At 42.3% G+C, this 20086-nt stretch overlaps 1 protein-coding gene across 1 annotated transcript in view; it reads left to right on the top strand.

Moving 5' to 3' along the window:
• The window catches only part of ANXA3 (annexin A3), a 69831-nt gene that overhangs the window by 9797 nt on the left and 39948 nt on the right, over positions 1–20086 (top strand). Inside the window, exon 3 of the mRNA XM_065914001.1 lies at positions 14471–14558. Coding sequence (XP_065770073.1) covers positions 14471–14558 — 88 coding nt within the window. The remainder of the gene's footprint in view (positions 1–14470; positions 14559–20086) is intronic.

Raw genomic sequence — 20086 nt, 5'->3', positions numbered from 1 at the left:
AGTGATAACATTTGCCAATTGTGATTGTTGGTAGATAAGTATTTCTTTTTTTTTTTTTTTCTTTTTATTATTAGTTGGAGGCCAATCACTTCACAACATTTCAGTGGGTTTTGTCATACATTGACATGAATAAGCCATAGAGTTACACGTATTCCCCATCCCGATCCCCCCTCCCACCTCCCTCTCCACCTGACTCCTCAGGGTCCTCCCAGTGCACCAGGCCCGAGCACTTGACTCATGTATCCCACCTGGGCTGGTGGTCTGTTTCACCATAGATAATATACATGCTGTTCTTTCAAAACATCCCACCCTCACGTTCTCCCCCAAAGTTCAAAAGTCTGTTCTGTACTTCTGTGTCTCTTTTTCTGTTTTGCATATAGGGTTATCGCTACCATCTATCTAAATTCCATATATATGTGTTAGTATACTGTAATGTTCTTTATCTTTCTGGCTTACTTCACTGAGGACTGATTTCTTTTAGGATTGACTGATTTCATCTCCTTGCAGTCCAAGGGACTCTTCAAGAGCCTTCTCCAGCACCACAATTGGAAAGTATCAATTCTTTGGTGCTCAGCCTTCTTTATGGTCTAGCTCTTACATCTGTACATAACTACTGGCTAAACCATAGCTTTGTAAAGATCTTTGTCAGCAAAATGATGTCTCGCTTTTTAATATGCTGTGTAGGTTTGTCATAGCTTTCTTTCCAAGGAGAAAAACCTTTTTAATTTCATGGCTGCATATTTAATGTAGGCTTTTCTTAAAACAGAAGTGGTTTAAAGTGAATTTTCAAAAATCTGGGGAGACCCTTGGCTTTACACCATTTTGGCTTATGGAAGGTTTCATTAGGATGCTCTACATTCAGTTAACAAGGGAAACTTATGTACCTCTGTTCAGGCTTGGCTTCTGCTACTTCACCCTGGATGAGAGGACCTGGTATCATATCGGTTTGTACTCTTTGAACTCAAGATCTCTTGTCCTATGTTGCGTTTACATTTATAGCAAGCACTCAGGCAATCCACAAATTAGAATGTCTTGGAGCATTTTTATTAAGATGCCATAGCAGTATTTTTCCTATATGTGCCTCTATAAGGCTGGGTTTCTCCTGAGAATACTCTGAGCTCTTTGCTCCTTGGTCAATTTTTAACTTTCTTTTACAGAACATTGATGAATGCAGGTCACTTTGTTTGAACGCTCAAATTAGTGTTTTTATTATGCTACTAAAATTTTTCTGCATTAGCTCATAATCACTATAACCATCATGAGCTCTTGTTACATCTGAACTTGCTATATACTCTCCCTTCCCCATTCCAAACTCTAGTTTGCAAAATAAGGAAGAGGAACATAGGGCAGCTGTGAAACCAAGGTATAGAAGAAATTTTATAAAAATATAACTTCCGTTAAATGTGAAGAAGTTCATCCAAAGGGTATATGCATGTGTGCTAAGTCACTTCAGTCATATCTGACTCTGTGAGACCCTACGGACTGTAGCCTGCCAGGCTCTTCTGTCCATGGGATTCTCCATGGACAGAGGAAAATACTAAAATAGGTGTGATCAGAGAGCATCTATTTGGGGAAAATTCACTGGTTTCAGATGGCTCAGAGATAATCATTCCGATGGGCAGGAGGATGCTATCAATTTATAATAAATCAGGTCCAGGAAACAGGCAGAATCTTCTTCACTAGAACAGCTGCAGGGATATCAATTATCAAGGAATATGTTTTTAGAAAAAAAATTACTGTACCAAAATGATAATGATTACATCTACTGAGTACTCACTACATGCCAAGTTCAGGCTTCACATGAGCTGATCTAATGCTTTCAAAGCTTAGAGGATATAGGTACTGTTATACTCTTTTTACAGATGAGGAAACAGACATAGCAAGAGACGGCATAATCTGCTCAAGGTCATATTCAAGAGATTGCCTTTTAACCACTTAGTCATGAAAAGGAGTCCTGGGGTCATGCCTGGACAGTCTACAGCAGAGCCCATTGAACTAGGTACTTACGGCTTTCATTGTGTAACTACTGTTTGGATGAGCCAGGTGGCGCTAGTGGTAAAGAACCCACCTGCCTATGTAGGAGACCGAAGAGATGCAGGTTCGATCCCTGGGTGGGGAAGATCCCCTACAGGAGGGCATGGCAACTCACTCCAGTATTCTTGCCTGGAGAACCACATGGACAGAGGAGCCTGGCGAGCTACAGTTCATGAGATTGCAAAGAGTCAGACATGGCTAAACACACACGCCACAGGTTTAAGAGCTGTGTTCTGACTTCAGACAGGAGCTGCAAGTCTCAGAACCACCTGAGGTTCTGACCCAGCGGCTACACATTAGAGGGTGTCCATGACCCTGTTCAGTAATTCTCTAAAACACCTCACAGAATTCACTGAAAATGTCATTTTGGACTGCAGGGTTTTTTTATAATACATACACATAGAGCAAAGTCTGGGAGGGCCCTGGATGCAGAGCTTCCTCATCTCTCCCCATGGAGTCCGGGCGCCTCACCTTCCCTGCACATCGGTGGGTTCACCAGCCGAGAAGCGCCTCTGAGCCTTGACGTGCAGAGCTCTCACTGGACTTTCATTGCATAGCCACGACTGATTAAATCAGTGGCCACAACTGAACTTGCTCTCCAGTCCCCTTCTCCTCGCAAAGTGCCAGCCTTCTAATCACATGACCAGGCTGATGTTTCAGTATCTTGGGGCCTGCGTTGAGTCACCTCAGTAGCACAACAAAGACACTCCCATCACTCAGGAAATCCCAATGGATTTTTCATTGTTTATTAATTAATTTATTTTTTGGCTGTGCTGGGCCTTCGTTGCTGCATGCGACTTTCTCTGGTTGCGGCAAGCATGGGCTACTCTTTGTTGCAGTCACTGCAGGCTTCTCACTGCAGTGGCTTCTCTTGTTGCAGAGCACAGGCTCTCGGGCACACAGGTTCCGTAGTTGTAGCACATGAGTTTGGTTGTCCCTCGGCATGTGGAATCTTCCCGGAACTGGGATCAAACCCAGGTTCCCTGCATTGGCAGGGTAGATTCCCAACCTCGACTACCAGGAAAGTCCCTCAGTGGTTTTTGAAGCTCTGTGGTTGGAATCCAGGCCAAACATCAGTTATATCTTTACCAAAACAAAATGAGTAAAGTGTCTAAAACATCGTATTCCTGTAAACATATTCCTGCCATTTTTATGGAAATGGCACTGGAAATCTTAAGCTGATCAGAAGCTGTGATCGGGAGTCATATCTTTAATCATAGACAAGACTGGAGGAAGTGAGTTAATGTTCTATAATAGCCCCAGATTGGCAGGCAGAGTCACTCAAAACATGGGGTCCATGGAGAAGAAATTCAAAAAGGAATGCTTGATGGTGGAAAGGTTGGGGAAGGTTTATCTAAAGTGGAAACTTGCTGGTAGGAGAAGCTAACCCATCCTATGTGTCCATAGTGAGTTAGAGAGCACAATTTCCCTTCCCACCCCACCCTTCCTGTCTTTCCTGGGAACAAGATTGTTGCAGTTTGACATAGGAAGATACAACGTTCCCAGTGTGTAACTCATAGGAAGGACAGTAATGGTAGAGCTCCCAGGAAAGGTACAGGGTTCTAGTGTGGAGGGAATTTGGGGAAGGCAATGCCTCAAATTCTACCCCATGGATAACATCAGCCCTGGGCATTTGGACATTTTTGGTCCTGGGTACAAAGGATTCATGGGCTTCCCCAATGACTCCATGATAAAGAATCTGCCTGCCATACAGAGGACACAGGAGACACGAGTTCAATCCCTGGATCAGGAAGATCCCCTGGAGGAGGAAATGGCAAACCCACTCCAGTATTCTTGCCAGGAAAATCCCATGGACAGAGGAGCCTGGCAGGCTATGGTCCATGTGGCCCCAAAGAGTCAGACACGACTGAGCACACACGCACACACTCACAAAGGATTCGTAAGAGCCCCATCCACTTGCATATTTCTTGCTTTGGTGGGGACTTCCAGCTAGATCTTTTCTTCCCGTGTGTTTGCTCTTCCTGACCCTGCAAATTGAAACCTGATGGAAGGGGAACACCTGTGTTATGTACACGTGTATGTGCTGAATTTCTTCTCTGGTGTCCCTATTGTTTACTTCATCTCAGGGCTAGATGATCTAGCTTTCTAGCTGTTTTTATGGAAATGGACTTCTCATATCTCAAGCAGTACAGTCATCCTGCCTGACTAGGTACTTTCAACATGACTGTGACTTTCTGTCTGATGTATGTATCAAACCATGTTTCCTGAAACGTCTTTAGGTAAATATTGACACTCAGACAGTTACACAGATGGTCTTCTGCAGGTAGTTAATGAAAAACAGGTTAGACATGGATTTCAAATCAAAACCTTTAGAGCTTTGTTTTAGGACAAAGCCTGCAAAGAAGTACTGTATTATCTGAGTGAGAAGGGAGAGGCTTCTTGGGAATAAATGGAATGAACATTAAAGGGCTCTTCTTTGCCACTCCCTGACCCAAGCTCAACCACCAAGGAGGAAGGGTTCCTCTTTTATATTTTATCATGATAAAAAGTGTAATTTGCCAGTCTAACATGTAGCCATTGAAGAAGCCATTAAATCAGAGGTAAAGAGGCAATGAACAAGTTTTATATTGAGAGCAAGGAATGTGAAGGGGAGAAGGGGAGATGTGATTATCTGGAATGTGTTTTTTGACAAATGCAAAGTAGTTAGAAAGCATAAGTATTAAGCAATAAGATTAGTAACAGACATCTCACATGAATGAAGAAAATAAGTCAAAATGGCAGAAAATCCTCAAGTCTACCCCTTCCTCCATTTTCAGATCTTTGCTCCCTTCATTTTCAACTATTTGTGTTTGATTAAATGCCTCGCCTAGATCCTGGAGTCATGCTTAAATAAGACTAGTGACAGCCCCATGTGAACAGGATTTGCAAAAGGTGAAGAGTGCATTTGTCAGATTTTTGAGATATGGCGTGGAGCTCTGAAAGCTCTGGTAGAAAGCATTTAGTACTCAAAGGGCATGACAACCCACTCCAGTATTCTTGCGTGGAGAATTCCCTGGACAGAAGAGCCTGGTGGGCTTCAAGTCCATGGGATCACAAAGAGTCTGACACTACTGAAAGACTAACACTTTCACTTTCATTCACTCATGCAACAGATATTTACTAAGCATCTACTGTGTGCCAGATACTCTTTTAACCTCTGCAGAGACATCAGGGAACGAGAAATAAAAAAGCCATGGAGCTTGCATGCCTTTGACTTTTTTAAAATGATTTTTTGTTTTATTAACCAGCCAACGTCTTTAAGCCTTTTATGTCCCCTGTGTCTTATTTATTTATTTTTGGCTGGGCTGGATCTTCATTGCTAAGCACGGGCTTTCTCTAGCTGTGGCGAGTGGGGGCTACTCTCTAATTGCGGTGCATGGGCTTCTCACTGTGGTGGCTTCTCCTGGAGTGAAGATGGACGGCAGGGGGCCTGGGCTCAGTACTTGCGGCACACAGGCGAGGTTGCTCCGGGGCATGTGGGATCTTCCCAGACCAAGGGTCAAACTTGTATCTCTTGCATTGGCAGGTGAACTCTTTACCACTGGACCATAAGAGAAGTCTGCTTCTGATTTTATTAGGGAAGAGAGCTAATAAATAAAAAATAAATGTATAGTGTATAGGGTCAGTTTTAACTACTCTGGAGAAGAGCAGAGGTGGAGAAGGAGAGTGATGGGGTACATTATTTTCTGCTCAGGTATGTGAGCAGAAGGCAACATGGAGTGAGAGAGTGAACTGGGAGGATATTTGGGGGAAGAGCATCCAGGCAGAGGGAATAGCAGGTGTAAAGCTCCGAGGTGGAAGAGCAATAAGAAAACGCCCATGAAGTGACAAGGAGATTTGGGGGAGCATAGATGTTCTCTTTTTTATTAATTCAGGGGCCTTCATGGGCCATGAAGACTCCCAGTAGTCCCCACATGAACTGTTGGAGTTGCCATTGTCTATGTTTACTTTATCCCCAGTGGCTCAGCGGTAAAGAATTTGCCTGCAATGCAGTAGGAGCAGGCAGGAGATGCAAGTTTGATCCCTTGGGTCAGAAGAAAATGGCAACCCACTCCAGTATTGCCTGAAAAATCCCAATCTATGGGGTTGCAAAAGAGTTAGACACAACTGAGCAACTAAACAACAAAGGTTTAGTTTGCATTAGGAAACATTAAAAAGTCTGTTGCAACTTGTTGTTGGCAATGTCACTTTCCAAACATACTCATACAAAACTCATAAAATAATGCACTTTAACATCATATCGTGTAGGCATTAATGACCTTGGCCATCAGTGTAAGAAATCTTCCCAGAATATTACGAGCAGTAAACGCCTCTGATCTTAGTCACAGAGATTCCCATTCCCATAGAAGTGAAGTGGGAAGTGAGTGGGTGTCACCACTATACTCCCCCAGTTCTGCCAAGCCAGGACTTACTTCTGCAGCCAAGGACTTACTTAAAAGATGTAGATGATGCCAGATTTCTCATTGCAGTGAGTCAAGTTCCCTGTATCTTTCACAGTTACAGTCACAGTCCCTTAGGTGGAGGCATCTCCCCTGTAAGATGGTTAGATATGCACAGAGCTGAGGATGTGACCAGAAGAGTCTTCAACTCTTTGTGGTCTTTGACCAAGAAGAAAATTTGGTTGTGAAGTCTTAGCTAAGTTAAGCTCCTGATTTTGATGGTGGTCTAAAAAGTTAATCCTCAGACACTGGGGATAGAAGACTCAAAAGAAGATGATTACAACTTATGTATAAGCTGTCACAAACAAATGATGAAAATGATGCTGAGAAAGAAGTTTGTGTTGATGCAGCCTTTTCAGGGGTACAACGGTTCAAGTTCAATCCAGACAGCTGGGTTTGCTGCCTTTGACAGAGAAATGCTGAGTGCCTGGAGAGACAGGAAGGAAGATACAGTAGAATCACTGGAAACATCCCAGATGCACCAGGCATGAAAGACCTGGAATAGATTATGGTCCCTAAAGAGGTCACTTATGTAGTCCTGACATCTTCCAAATCTCCCAGGATATGGTGATCACTTTGATTTCTGGGGTATCAATATTTGAAGGAAGCAACTTCATCAGGCAGCCAATTGTCTAGGGTAGACCTCGGAGAAAGCCCACACCTTGGGATGTCACTGTTTTGCTTCTGTCAGGAAGGAAATGGCAACCCACTCCAGTACTCATGCCTGGAGGAGCCTGGTAGGCTACAGTCCATGGGGTCGCAAAGAGTTGGACACAACTGAGCGACTTCACTTCATTTCACTTCACTAACAGATGGATGGGGAAACCATGAAAACAGTGACAGACTTTATTTTTGGGGGGTTCCAAAATCACTGCAGATGATGACTGCAGCCACAAAATTAAAAGACGCTTGCTCTTTGGAAGAAAAGCTATGACAAACCTAGACAGCATGTTAAAAAGCAGAGACAATACTTTGCCAGCAAAGGTCCATATAGTCAAAGCTGTGATTTTTCTAGTAGTCGTGTATGGATGTGATAGTTGGACCATCCAGAAGGCTGAACTCCAAAGAATTGATGCTTTCGATCTGTGGTGTTGGAGAAGACTCTTGAGAGTCCCTTGGACTACAAAGAGATCAGACTAGTCAATCCTAAAGGAAATCAATCCTCAATATTCATTAGAAGGACTGATCTGAAGCTGAAGCTCCAATCCTTTGGACACCTGATGCGAAGAGCTGACTCATTAGAAAGCCCCTGATGCTGGGAATGGTTGAAGACAGGAGGAGAAGGGGGCGACAGAGGATGAGAGGGTTGGATGGCACCACTGACTCAGTGGACATGAGTTTGAGCAAGCTCCAGGAGATGATGGAGGACTGGAAAGCCTGGCGTGCTGCAATCCACGGGGTCACAAAGATTCAGACATGACTGAGCGACTAACACAAATCACTTGTTTGTCCCCATCTTCCCAAATTTCTGAATCACATTTATCTTTCTTCTTCAGTTCAAAACCTTGCTTTGTTATCACATTCCAATTCTCTGTCTCTGGGACTCCCCCAATGAAATCAGAGCAAGAAAAGCTGGCATGTATGGGTGTATTCTCATTCAAGTGATCACAGGAAGGAATGCAAACTTTCTTCCCTTGAACATCTTGGATGTACTGCAAGCACAGCCATAATGGAAGCGTTGGGACTTCCCTGGTGGTCCAGTGGCTGGAACTCTATGCTCCCAATGCAGGGGGCCCTGGTTCTATCCCTGGTTGAGGAGCTAGATCCGTCATGTTGCAACTAAGAGTTTGCATGCCTCCAAAACATCCCACGTGCCTCAATGAAGATTGAATATCTCACGTGCCACAACTAACACCCAGCTCAGTCAAATAAACAAATGTTGTTGTTCAGTTGCTAATTCATGTCCAACTCTGTGACCCCATAGACTGCAGCACACCAGGTTCCCCTGTCCATCACCAACTCCCAGAGCTTACTCAAACTCATGTCCATTGAGTCAGTGATGCCATCCAACCATCTCATCCTCTGTCACCCTCTTCTCCTCACACCCTCATTTTTTCCCAGCACCAGGGTCTTTTCCAGTGAGTCGGCTCTTCACATCAGGTGGCCAGAGTATTGGAGCTTCAGCTTCAGCATCAGTCCTTCAAGTGAATATTCGGCGTTAATTTCCTTTAGGATGGACTGGTTTGATCTCCTTGAAGTCCAAGGGACTCTCGAGTCTTCTCCAGCACCACAATTCAAAAGCATCAAAATTTTGGCACTCAAATACATATATTCGAGGACTTTTCTCCAGTAGCAGCGAGTTGGGGCTACTGTCTAGTGTGTGGCGTGGGCTTCTCATTGCGGTGCTTTCTCTTGTAGAGCATGAGCTCTAGGGCAAGCGGGCTTCAGTAGTTTCAACTCGCAGGCTCCGGAGCACAAGTTTAATAGCTGTGGTGCACAAGCTTAGTTGCTCCAAGATATGTGGGATCTTTCTGAACCAGGGATCAAACCCATGTCTCCTGCATTGGCATATGGATTCTTTACCACTGGACCAGCAGTCAGAAGTCCATTCCAGGGCCTTTAACTGTTAAGTTTCTTTGTTTTTGTAAACCACTTTTCCCTGGAAAATTGAATGAGAGGTTTTACATTTTAAAAGTTTTGATTGCTTTTATTTATTTTTTAGTCTACTTCATTGTTGCTTTTATTCTAAACCCTCATGACCCAGCAGACTCTTTCAACATTGGGCAGAGAGTGACCATTTCTCCCTGGCTCTTTGAGAGTTCCCGAGTCCTGGAGGCTTATAGAAGGCTTATAGGAGGCTTTGATTTGAAAGCTTAACTCTGGGACATGGTCTCTCCAGGGCTTTATGAAGTGATGGGTGCTCTGGCTTTGCCTCACTTTCAAAATGTCCCTGCAGCAGCTGCTATTCTTGCTCTGGAGCATTTGGCCTTAAAAATGTTCCCTGTCAAGAGGATTGGCACCCTGCGTTTTTCTCTTTCACCCATTCTTCTGAGTATAAAAGTTTGACTTCTTGCAAACGCAGGGCCCTTTCATGAAGAAATAGATACGACTGACTTTTCTGAGTTAAGGTCTGGCGTCTCTCAAGGGTAGTAGCAGACAGCTCCCCAGGACTGGCTTGGCCATGCCAGTGGCTTCAAGATGTCATGTGCCATGATTGGCATGCGAAGAATAGTTTTAGAGCATCATGGAAAATTAAGTAGTCATGAAGTAGATGCGTCCTAGCATTAGGAGCAAAGACTGACCACTTGCCAGTTGTCTGAACTTGGGCAAGAGCTTCAGCTTCATCTACAGATGGAATTTATTGATATTCTATCTGCCTTATCAGTTTCCCCCTGTGAGGCCTGAATGAGCTAATGCAGGAAACGTGCTTAACAAATCACGAGTAGCAGCAATTGTTATTAATGTAAAGAGCTCCTGTTATTTCCTCCCTCTGTTTAGACATTCCTTGCTGTAAATTTATTTTCCAACTGGTTTCAGGATCATGTTCCCTTTGGGGGCATCTGACGGTCAAGTTTGAGGGGAAAAAATGCGTTAAAGGGATGTGGATGAAAATCTGATCAATCTTGATTAAAAATAAAAGCAGACTTTGCCATGTATTCATGTGATGTCCTGCACTAGCAGTGACACTTTGCTAGGGTAGTAGAGTTCATGGAAGTAAGCTAAGTATTGATTAGTAATTTAAATGTCAAAGAATTAAGCCTGCAGTGGAGCAGGCGGTACAAGCAGTTTTGTTTGGTTGTAAAAATGCCAACATTCCTGAAACAGTGAGCTCATCATCAAATTCCTCTTCCACGCCCACAAAAGAATCTATGACTTGTTTGCTCGATTTTGTTTTGGTTTTCTGGGCAACTAAGAATGAAATAGGGCAGTGATTCTCAAACAAGTTAGAGCATTAAAATCCTCTGGAGGGCTTGTGAAACCCTGAATCTTCGCACCAGAGCTGTTGATTCAGTAAGACGGGGATGGGGCCTGAGAGTTTGCATTTCTATTAAGTTCCCAGGCAAGGCTGATGCTGCTGATCCAGGAACTGCACTTTGAGAACCATTAATAGGAATGTCCTGAGGCCTTACAACGTGGTGGAGACCTCAGGGCGATTTAGTCACCAGGAAGTGGGTTCAAATTCTGGGGCTGTCCTTAGTAGCAGAGAGCAGAGTTATGTCAGGCAAACAATCTCTCTCAGATCCAGTTTCTTCTGTTTTTAAATGGAAATGATACAGCCTTCCCCCTACCCCTTGTTAGGGTCATCAGAAAACTTAAAGATGTCTGTGAATCACTTTGTTCCCTGCCTCACATGCATTAATTTAAGAGTCCATTAATTTCTTTTACTGTAAGCTATTTTTTCATAAGTCATGTATTTATTTCTGAGTGTTTGGGGCCAGAAAGTCTGTCTGGTGAATATACTGTTCATTTAAATGACTGAAGCAGTTTGAAAGATTTCACTAAGGTTCCATTTCAAAATTCCCATGTCATTTTTCACACTGGTGTGTGTGTGTGTGTGTGTGTGTGTGTGTGTGTGTGTAGTTTCTTCCTTTTAATTAAATTAGTTTCTTCCCATTAAATTCTTAGAGTAGCAAGTTGAATAGTGGATTGGGAATTTCATTCTTCTCTAGTTTGTGCATTGGAATTTCAGCATATTTTCATGTGTTGGTAGCAGAGGGCAGTGAAAAGGTCACAGCTGGAATGAAAACCCTGAGTTTTCATAATTCACGGACAATTAGAGTCTGACTGAATTTTGTCTTTTTATTCAAAAGCAACCATGTGAGTATCTCCCTGAAACAGAAGCACCAGTTGCTGTTCAGTCCATCCATCGTGTCCGACTCTTTGTGACCCCATGAACTGCAGCATGCCAGGCTTCCCTGTCCTTCACCATCTCCCGGAGCTTGCTCAAACTCATGTCCACTGAGTCATGATGCCATCCAACCATCTCATCCTCTGTCATCCCCTTCTCCTCCTGCCTTCAGTCTCTCCCAGCATCAGGGTCTTTTCCAATGAGTCAGTTCTTCGCATCAGGTGGCCAAAGTTTTGGAGCTTCAGCCTCAGCATCAGTCCCTGCAATGAATATTCAGGATTGATTTCCTTTAGGATTGACTGGTTTCATCTCCTAGTTGTCCAAGGGACTCTCGAGCTTCTAAAACATGCAGTGTCTAACACCTCATTTCTAAAGACCATTATTTCATATGTCTAGAGTAGGGCCTGGTCATACGCATTTTAATCAATGAAAAATTAATCAGTCGATCTATGAAAGAAGTGGAAATTTTTATTCAAGCCAGATTGAGGGTTATGACCTGGGAGAGCCTCTCAGAAAGCTTCAAGGACTGTTCTGCCCACTAGAAGTCAAAGCACAGGTGTGTTAAATTTTTTGAGACAGAGAGCTGTTCCTTAAATGACGTATTATTGACAGTTCACACAGTCCTCATCGGCAGGTACAAAGTGTTGCATCACCATGACCTCTTCCAAGATCAAGGAGAAGAATGTTATCTTTAAGGAACTGTCATGTTGGTATTGGGAGAATGTTGCTCTTTATGGCTGAGCAGGTATTCCTGCCAATGGGCAAGGCCTGTTCTATGCATAATGAATTTACACAGTGCACAGTGTTGGAGAGAGAGGAGGCCAAAGGGCAGAGAAATTTTTATGTGTAAATTTTACTTGTCTTGCCATAAAATGTGAATTTTATTTCACAGAAGAATCAGCCCAGGTGGTGCAGAGACTGCATTTTAAGACAGATAAGGCAAGGGCTGCAATGGTCAGGACAGATTTCGGATTCAGATTCTGCTGCTTAACTAGCTATGTGGACTTGAGCAAATTCTCCAATCTTCCTCCCCGCCCCCCATTTGGCTGTTTCTTTTTTAATTTATTTTTTAAATTAATCTTTATTGGGGTATGGTTGCTTTACAATGTTGTGTGACTTTCTCCTATATAGCAAAGTGAAACAGCCATACATAAACATGAAGAGAGTGTCAGTTGCTCGGTCATGTCTGACTTTTTGCAACCTCATGGACTGTAGCCAGCCAGGCTCCTCTGTCCATGGAATTCTCCAGACAAGAATACTGGAGTGGGCTGCCATTCCCTTCTCCAGGGGATCTTCCTGACCTGGAGATCGAACCCGTGTCTCCTGCATTGCAGGCAGACTTTCTGAGCCACCAGGGATGACCCATATATCCCCTCTTTTCTGGATTTCCTTCCCATTTACTAATAAGTCACCACAGAGCATTGAATAGAGTTCCCCGAGCTATACAGTAGGTTCTCATTATCGCCAGTCTTCTTAATTCTTGGTCTCTCGTTATGTGACATGGGTCATTCTTATTCATTGGGGCCATTATACAGATTATATAGTTCATGGATTTTAAAAATGTCTGGCATAGTGCCAGTCACAAAGCCCTCAAAAGCTCCAATGTTGTGATGGTTCTCCTAAAATGCCACACAGGAAAGGTGGACAGATAGATAAACACAAAAGTTCACAAATGACTAGAACTGAAATGAAGTCAACTGGCTGTGTGTTAATCCATAAAATATATATTAAGTCTTGAAGAAAGAGCATTCTCCAAAGATTATGTTGAAGTGACTGATTCCTTACAGGTGGTGTAGATCGGGTACATTTGCAACTAGTTTCTAACTTGGTATAATCACTTTCAAAAAATTTTATTTATTTATTTATTTGACTGCCTTGGGTCTTCATTGCCACGTGGGCTTTCTCTAGTTGCAGTGCTTGGGCTTCTCATTGCACTGGCTTCCCTTGTTGTGGATCACAGACTCTAGGCCCACAAGCTTCAATAATTATGGCTCATAGACTCTAGAATGCAAGATCAGTGCGTGTGGCCCATGGGCTTATTTGCTCCATAGCATGTGGAATCTTTCCAGATCAGGATTCAATCTGTGTCCCCTGCATTGGCTGGCAGATTCTTATCCTCTGTACCAGCAGGGAAGTCCTGTACTTACTTTTTTAGTATCAAAACTCTATTTTGGACACCTTAAGGTAGGTAAAATGATGTTGGATTGTGTTGAAACAAATTATCCAATCAAATCTATTGAATCAGCGGACTATCATTTTTTACTGTCAGTACATCAATTTTCCATTCACTTTCACATGACAAGATAATGTCCTTTTCATGAAAATACTAAACACTTCAGGAGATCCTAAATTAAGCCATCGTAACACAAGACAACAGAGCCAGTATTATTCAGTAATAGGATGGGAAGATCAGTTTAGAAAGAAAGCAGTATTATTATAGACAGATTTTTATTCAGAGATTTAAGAAATGCCATGGAAGTGCATGTTTACTTGGATTTTTCTCTATTTCTCTTAAGCAGTTTTAAGAAATTTTATTCCTTCTGTAGAATAGTCTTTCCCAGCTTACTGACAAATTTTTAAATTATGTGCTTGAAATTAGTATTATGGCATGTTTTCATTTCCATGCTGTTCCTGAAGACCTCTGCCGGTGGAGCCTTCAGGAGAGAATTTATTCGCCACAATTGTACTTCCATTAAACAAAGCTTAAGAACAGACAGTCCTAATGGGGTTTTCATTTATGGATCCTTTGCGTAGGGTTCCCCAGGGAAGATGGTCAACATTAATTAAAACATCTTGAGGCCTGTGAGCCACAATTACTTCTATGTGAGATGCAGTGAAGAGCTTTAAATGATCCCATGAAAACAGAGGATGCAGGAAATTCCTGCTTTCTCATTGCTTTCATGAAGATGCAGCTTTTAAGCAAATATTCTTCAGAGTTACCACAATTGACATAATTCATTGCTCTAGGGAACAAATGTTTTATATTTTCAATTTGTTACACAGAAAAGGAGAGGCCTTTTATATGGGGTAGTTGTCATGTTGCCTGCATATCTAAGACAGGAGAGTCTTGAACCACCCCTGAAGTGATAAGAGGTGTGCAAATTATGGGTTTGTTATGTGTTTCCAGTAGGCATATGGGAATATGCATATGTAATATAAGTAAAGATGTCACTTTGAACTAGTGGGACTGTTGGTTATTTCTTTCTAGGTTGGAAAGCGAGGGACAATAAGAGATTATCCTGGCTTTAACCCATCAGTGGATGCTGAAACGATTCGTAAGGCCATCAGAGGAATTGGTGAGTAATGTTTTACAATTTCTTTCTTATTGTTGAAACAGATCAGGAATTAAAGCTAAAAGTGCATAGGTTCAGGTTACCCAAGTTGCTTTTTTTACTTAGAGAAATCGTAAGGCACTTCAAAAAATTGTGAAGAGGAAAAGTATAGGGAACCTAGTCTTTATGTGTGTGTGTGTGTATTTTTTTTTTTTTTTCCATGACAATCATATGAGGTGGAGACTTATTTTCTTTAGTTTACAGATGGGGGAACTGCAGCTCAGAGGTATTGAGTCATTTTCCTAGGGTCGTACATGAGTGGCAGAGCTGGGATTCAAACCCATGATTGAAATGCCAGGTTTCTTCCAGTGTACCTTGCTTTCACGACACCAGGAGAGTGTCAGTGGGGATAGGCATGACCTTTAAGAGGTATTTAAATTTTTATTTATTTGTTTTTATCTATGACTCTGCTGGATCTTCACTGCTGCGCACTGGCTCTCTCTAGTTCTGGCCAACCAGGGCTACTCTCTAGTTGCGGAGGGAGGGCTTCTCATTACAGTGGCTTCTCTTGTTGTGGAGCACGGGCTCTAGGGCACATGGGCGTTAGTAGTTTTGGGGCATGTTTCCCTACGGCACGTGGGATCTTCCCAAACCAAGGATCGAACTAGTGACCCTGGCATTGCAAGGTGGATTCTTAACCACTGGACCAGCAGGAAAGCCCGGGAACCCAGTTTTATCCAATCTTAATATTTGCCATGTTTCAGTTCAGTTCAGTCGTTCAGTCGTGTCTGACTCTTTGCGACCCCGTGAACCGCAGCACACCAGGCCTCCCTGTCCATCACCAACTCCCGGGGTTTACCCAAACTCATGTCCATTGAGGCCATCCAACCACCTCATCCTCTGTCGTCCCCTTCTCCTCCTGCCTTCAGTCTTTCCTAACATCAGGGTCTTTTCAAATGAGCCAGCTCTTTGCATCAGGTAGCCAAAATATTGGAGTTTCAGCTTCAACATCAGTCCTTCCAATGAACACCCAGGACTGATTTCCTTTTTAGGATGGACTGGTTGGACCTCTTTGCAGTCCAAGGGATTTTCAGGAGTCTTCTCCAACACCACAGTTCAAAAGCATCAATTCTGCGCTCAGCTTTCTTTATAGTCCAACTCTCATAACCATACATGACCACTGGAAAAACCATGCTTGTTTACTACTATTCACTACCATGGGCTTCCGGGTGGTGCTAGTGGTGAAGAACCCGGCTGCCAGTGCGGGCCATGACTGAGCAACTAACACTTTCACTTCCAAACACTGCCATGGCCATCACTGCTATCATCATTCATCATCATTATCACCATGAATCATTACAGATACAGTCCCTTCCGATTCTATCTGGATCTCATTCCCACCCTATTCTCTAGAGATAAACAGCATTCTAAATTAGAAATATATTTCCATGAAACGTTTAATTCTGTACTCTGTATGTATGTACATATTGTTTTGCATGGACTCAAACAGTATAAATTGAAATCCTACTGTAGGTATTCTTCTGCAACTTGTTTTTTATCCCTTAACATTATGTTTTTGAGATTTATCCATGTTGATATGTTTAGCTCTAGTTCATTAATTTTAACTGCAGAGTAGTCTATTGAATTACTGTGTCGTAAGATGGAAATAGTGATGGAACTTTTAAATTGCCTACAATTCTTTTCTATTACAGTATAAAAGTACTGCGCTGAATAGTTGTGCTTATGTCTTTTGTGAATGTTTGCTAGCATCTCTCTAGAATATAAATTTACTAGAAATTTTGCCAAACTGCTCTCTCAAATGAATTTACAAATTAGCATTCCTACCAGCAATATGGCTTCCCAGGTGGCACAGCAGTAAAGAATCCGCCTGCCAATTCAAGAGACACGGGTTCCATCCCTGGGTCAGGAAGATCCCCTGGAGAAGGAAATGGCAACACACTCCAGTATTCTTGCCTGGAAAATCCCATCGACAGAGTATCCTGGTGGGCTACAGTCCATGGGGTCACAAAGAGTCAGACACAGCTGAGTGATTGAGCGCATACAGCACCAGCAATGTATAAGACTTCCTCTTGTTCAGTATTCTCATCCCTACTTGCTATGGTCATCCAATAGAGTGGGTCTAAAATTGTACCTCATGCTATTTCCTTCCTCTTCCCCATCCCTCATTACTGATGCAGTTAAGCATCCTTTCTTATTTATTGGCTTCCTTTCCCATGAATTACTCCTCCATACTTTTTATCCATTTTTCAGTTGGGTTGTGTTCTTTGGCTTGGCAAGAAAAAAATATTTAATTTATTTTTTAAAATAAATTCTGGGTATGAAACTTTTTTTTAATTACAAGCTATAAAAATATCTTTTCTCAGAATGTGATTTCCTTTTCATATTGCCTACAGTAACTTTAATTGAATAAAAGTTTTAAATTTTAGTGAAATTAACTTTACCAATGTTTTTCTGTAATAACTTATACTTACTGTGTCTTTTCTGTGGTGAGCACATAAAGATACCTTGCTGTATTTTCTCCCCCAGATTTTACATTCTTATTTTTCACATTGAGATCTTTAATCTGCCTGGAATTAATGTTTGTGAATGGCATTTAAATCTAATATGATTTTATGTGGCTATGCAATTGTCCCAGTGCAATCGATGGAAGCATTCATCCTTTCCCCACTGATTTGTAATGCCACCACTGTCTCATAAGCTTTGCTGTTTTTCTGCTCTCTGTTACATTCCATTGGTCTGTTTGCCTCTCTGCGTCTCTATACAACATTGTCATAACTACTATTATTATTTTATAGTGACACTAGTGTCTAGTAAGGCAGGAGTTTTTCTTCTGGGCTCTTTGCCCTCTGCTATACATTATGGTCAGTTTGTCAGGTTTCATGAATTATACTATTAAGGTTTTATATCAGTTTAATATTATTGTATTTCTGCCTGTTTAGGGTTGTTTTTTTTTTTTTTTCTATTTTTAAAGGAAAGTTATTTCTTTACCTACCCCTTTGTTTCCCTATTTACACACAGTGTTGAATAGACTTTTCCATGAGGCCGTTGTCAAACTGAATGAATTAATGGTCTTTAAATTCTCTCTGTTGTCTTTCTTCCTTTCCATTATGTTTCTTCACAGGTTTGCAGACCCACTCTGGGGAGGTTTTCGTTTGTAAGCGCCACTCCCAACACCAAAACGAGGTGTCGAGGTGGCGTTTGCCTTAGGGACGTGTGAGATCCAGCCTCTGAACCATGAGGCATCTTGGTTTAATTTCTGGTCTTGAGCATTTGCAGAAATAAGAGAGGAGAAATTGCCTGATGTACACCCTACATGTGATTGTGGGTAGCTAGTTCTGTCTGGAATCTAGGGGCATAAGGTATAGAGATGCAGAGAAGGGGGTGGGAAATTAGAACAAAGATGTGAGGCAAAAGCTGGTGCTGGAGGTTTAGTCACTAAGTCATGTCTGACTCTTGCGACCCCATGGACAGAGGAGCCTGGCAGGCTGCAGTCCATGGAATTCTCCAGGCAAAAATACTCAAGTGGGTTGCCATTTCCTTCTCCAGGGGACCTTCCTGACCCAAGAATCAAACCCAGGTCTCCTGCATTGTAGGCAGATTCATTACCAACTAAGCTACAAGAGAAGCCCAAGCTAGGTCCTAAGAAACTGGTACACAAGCTAAGGAGCTTAAGCTTCATCCTGAAGATTACAGAGAATCTTTATGATTTCTATCAAGGAACTGACATGATCTGATGTGTTTAAAAAATTTACTTAGGCAGAACTATACAGTATGAATTATAATGGGATCAAGTTAGGAGACTATTGAAGTTTCCAGGTAAAATATGATGAATGCACAGTAGCAGAAAAGAGGACAAATTCAAGACATTCAGATGATTGCTACAACGTAAAGAGGAGGGAAAAGAAAGGAGTATAGGATGACTGGAGAATCTTTGCTTGGATGACTTTATCTATAGTGGTATCATTGACTAGGGAACATAGAATGAAAGACAAGTTAGAGAGGAAATAGAATAGAATGCATAGGATAGAATAAAATCCAGTGGAATGAATGCAAATAGAATCCAAATAGAATGAATGCATTCTGGAGCAGCTGAGTTTGAGATACTTGTAGTTAGAGGTGTTCAGTCATGCACCAGTCCAGATGCCATGACAGGTCCGAGTTGATAATCAGATTCACAGAGCACAACAAGGATTTAATCTAACTCTGTTTCCTTAACTATACAGAAGAATACAAGACCAGAGGTCCACTGTGGCAGCATCTTTCACTGGGAGGCCCAGCAGCTAGTCAAATACAGTTTCTTTTGCCCCATCATTCATGTAGAGTGTGCACCACTGCCATGAACGAATGGAACCAAGGCGTGTGTTGATCACTCAACATGGGGAAGATGAGCCTAGAGTTCCAACTGATCTTTTATACGATTCTAGCCAACTCACAGCCCCCAACCCAGGGGGAATCCTCTACCACAAAGGAGTACACACAACTTCCAACAATATCTTAGTACTGTAATTACTAAGAAAATGGTGACGTAGAGGTCATTTTCATGCAGGCGCGCGTCAACCCTTTCAGTTAGGTTCATTTGCTCAGTTGTGTCTGATTCTGCGACTCCATGGACTTCAGCAAGCCAGGCTGCCCTGTCCATCACCAACTCCCAGAGCCTACTCAAACTCATGTCCATCGAGTCGGTGATGCCATCTAACCATCTCATCCTCTGTTGTCCCCTTCTCCTCCTGCCTTCAATCTTTCCCAACATCAGGGTCTTTTCCAGTGAGTCAGTTCTTCGCATCAGGTGGCCAAAGTATTGGAGTTTCAGCTTCAGCATCAGTCCTTCCAAAGAATATTCATGACTGATTTCCTTTAGGATGGACTGGTTGGATCTTCTTGCAGTCCATGGGACTTTCAAGAGTCTTCTCCAACACCACAGTTCAAAAGCCTCAATACTTGGGTGTTCAGCTTTCTTTATAGTTCAATTCTCACATCCATACATGACTACTGGAAAAACCAAAGCTGTTACTAAACAGACCTTTGTCGGCAAAGTAATGTCTCTTCTTTTAATATGCTGTCTAGTTTGGTCATAACTTTTCTTCCAAGGAGCAAGTGTCTTTTAATTTTATGGCTCTAGTCACCATCTGCGTGATTTTGGAGCTCCAAAAAATAAAGTCTGTCACTGTTTCCATTGTTTCCCCCTCTATTTGCCATGAAGTGATGGGACCAGATGCCGTGATCTTAGTTGTCTGAATGTTAAGTTTTAAGCCAACTTTTTCACTCTCCTCTTTCACTTTCATCAAGAGGCTCTTTAGTTCTTCTTCACTTTGTGCCATAAGTGTGGTGTCATCTGCATATCTGAAGTTATTGATATTTCTGCCAGCAATGTTGATTCCAGCTTGTGCTTCCTCCAGTCCAGTTTTTCTCATGATGTACTCTGCATATAAGTTAAATAAGCAGGGTGACAATATACAGCTTTGACGTACTCCTTTCCCTATTTGGAACCAGTCTGTTGTTTCATGTCCAGTTGTAGATGTTACTTCTTGACC

The sequence above is a fragment of the Muntiacus reevesi genome, chromosome 22, assembly GCF_963930625.1.
Source record: "Muntiacus reevesi chromosome 22, mMunRee1.1, whole genome shotgun sequence".
Classification (NCBI taxonomy): Eukaryota; Metazoa; Chordata; class Mammalia; order Artiodactyla; family Cervidae; genus Muntiacus; species Muntiacus reevesi.
The sequence above is the reverse complement of the archived record's forward strand: the minus strand, read 5'-3'. Positions and strand labels throughout refer to the sequence as shown.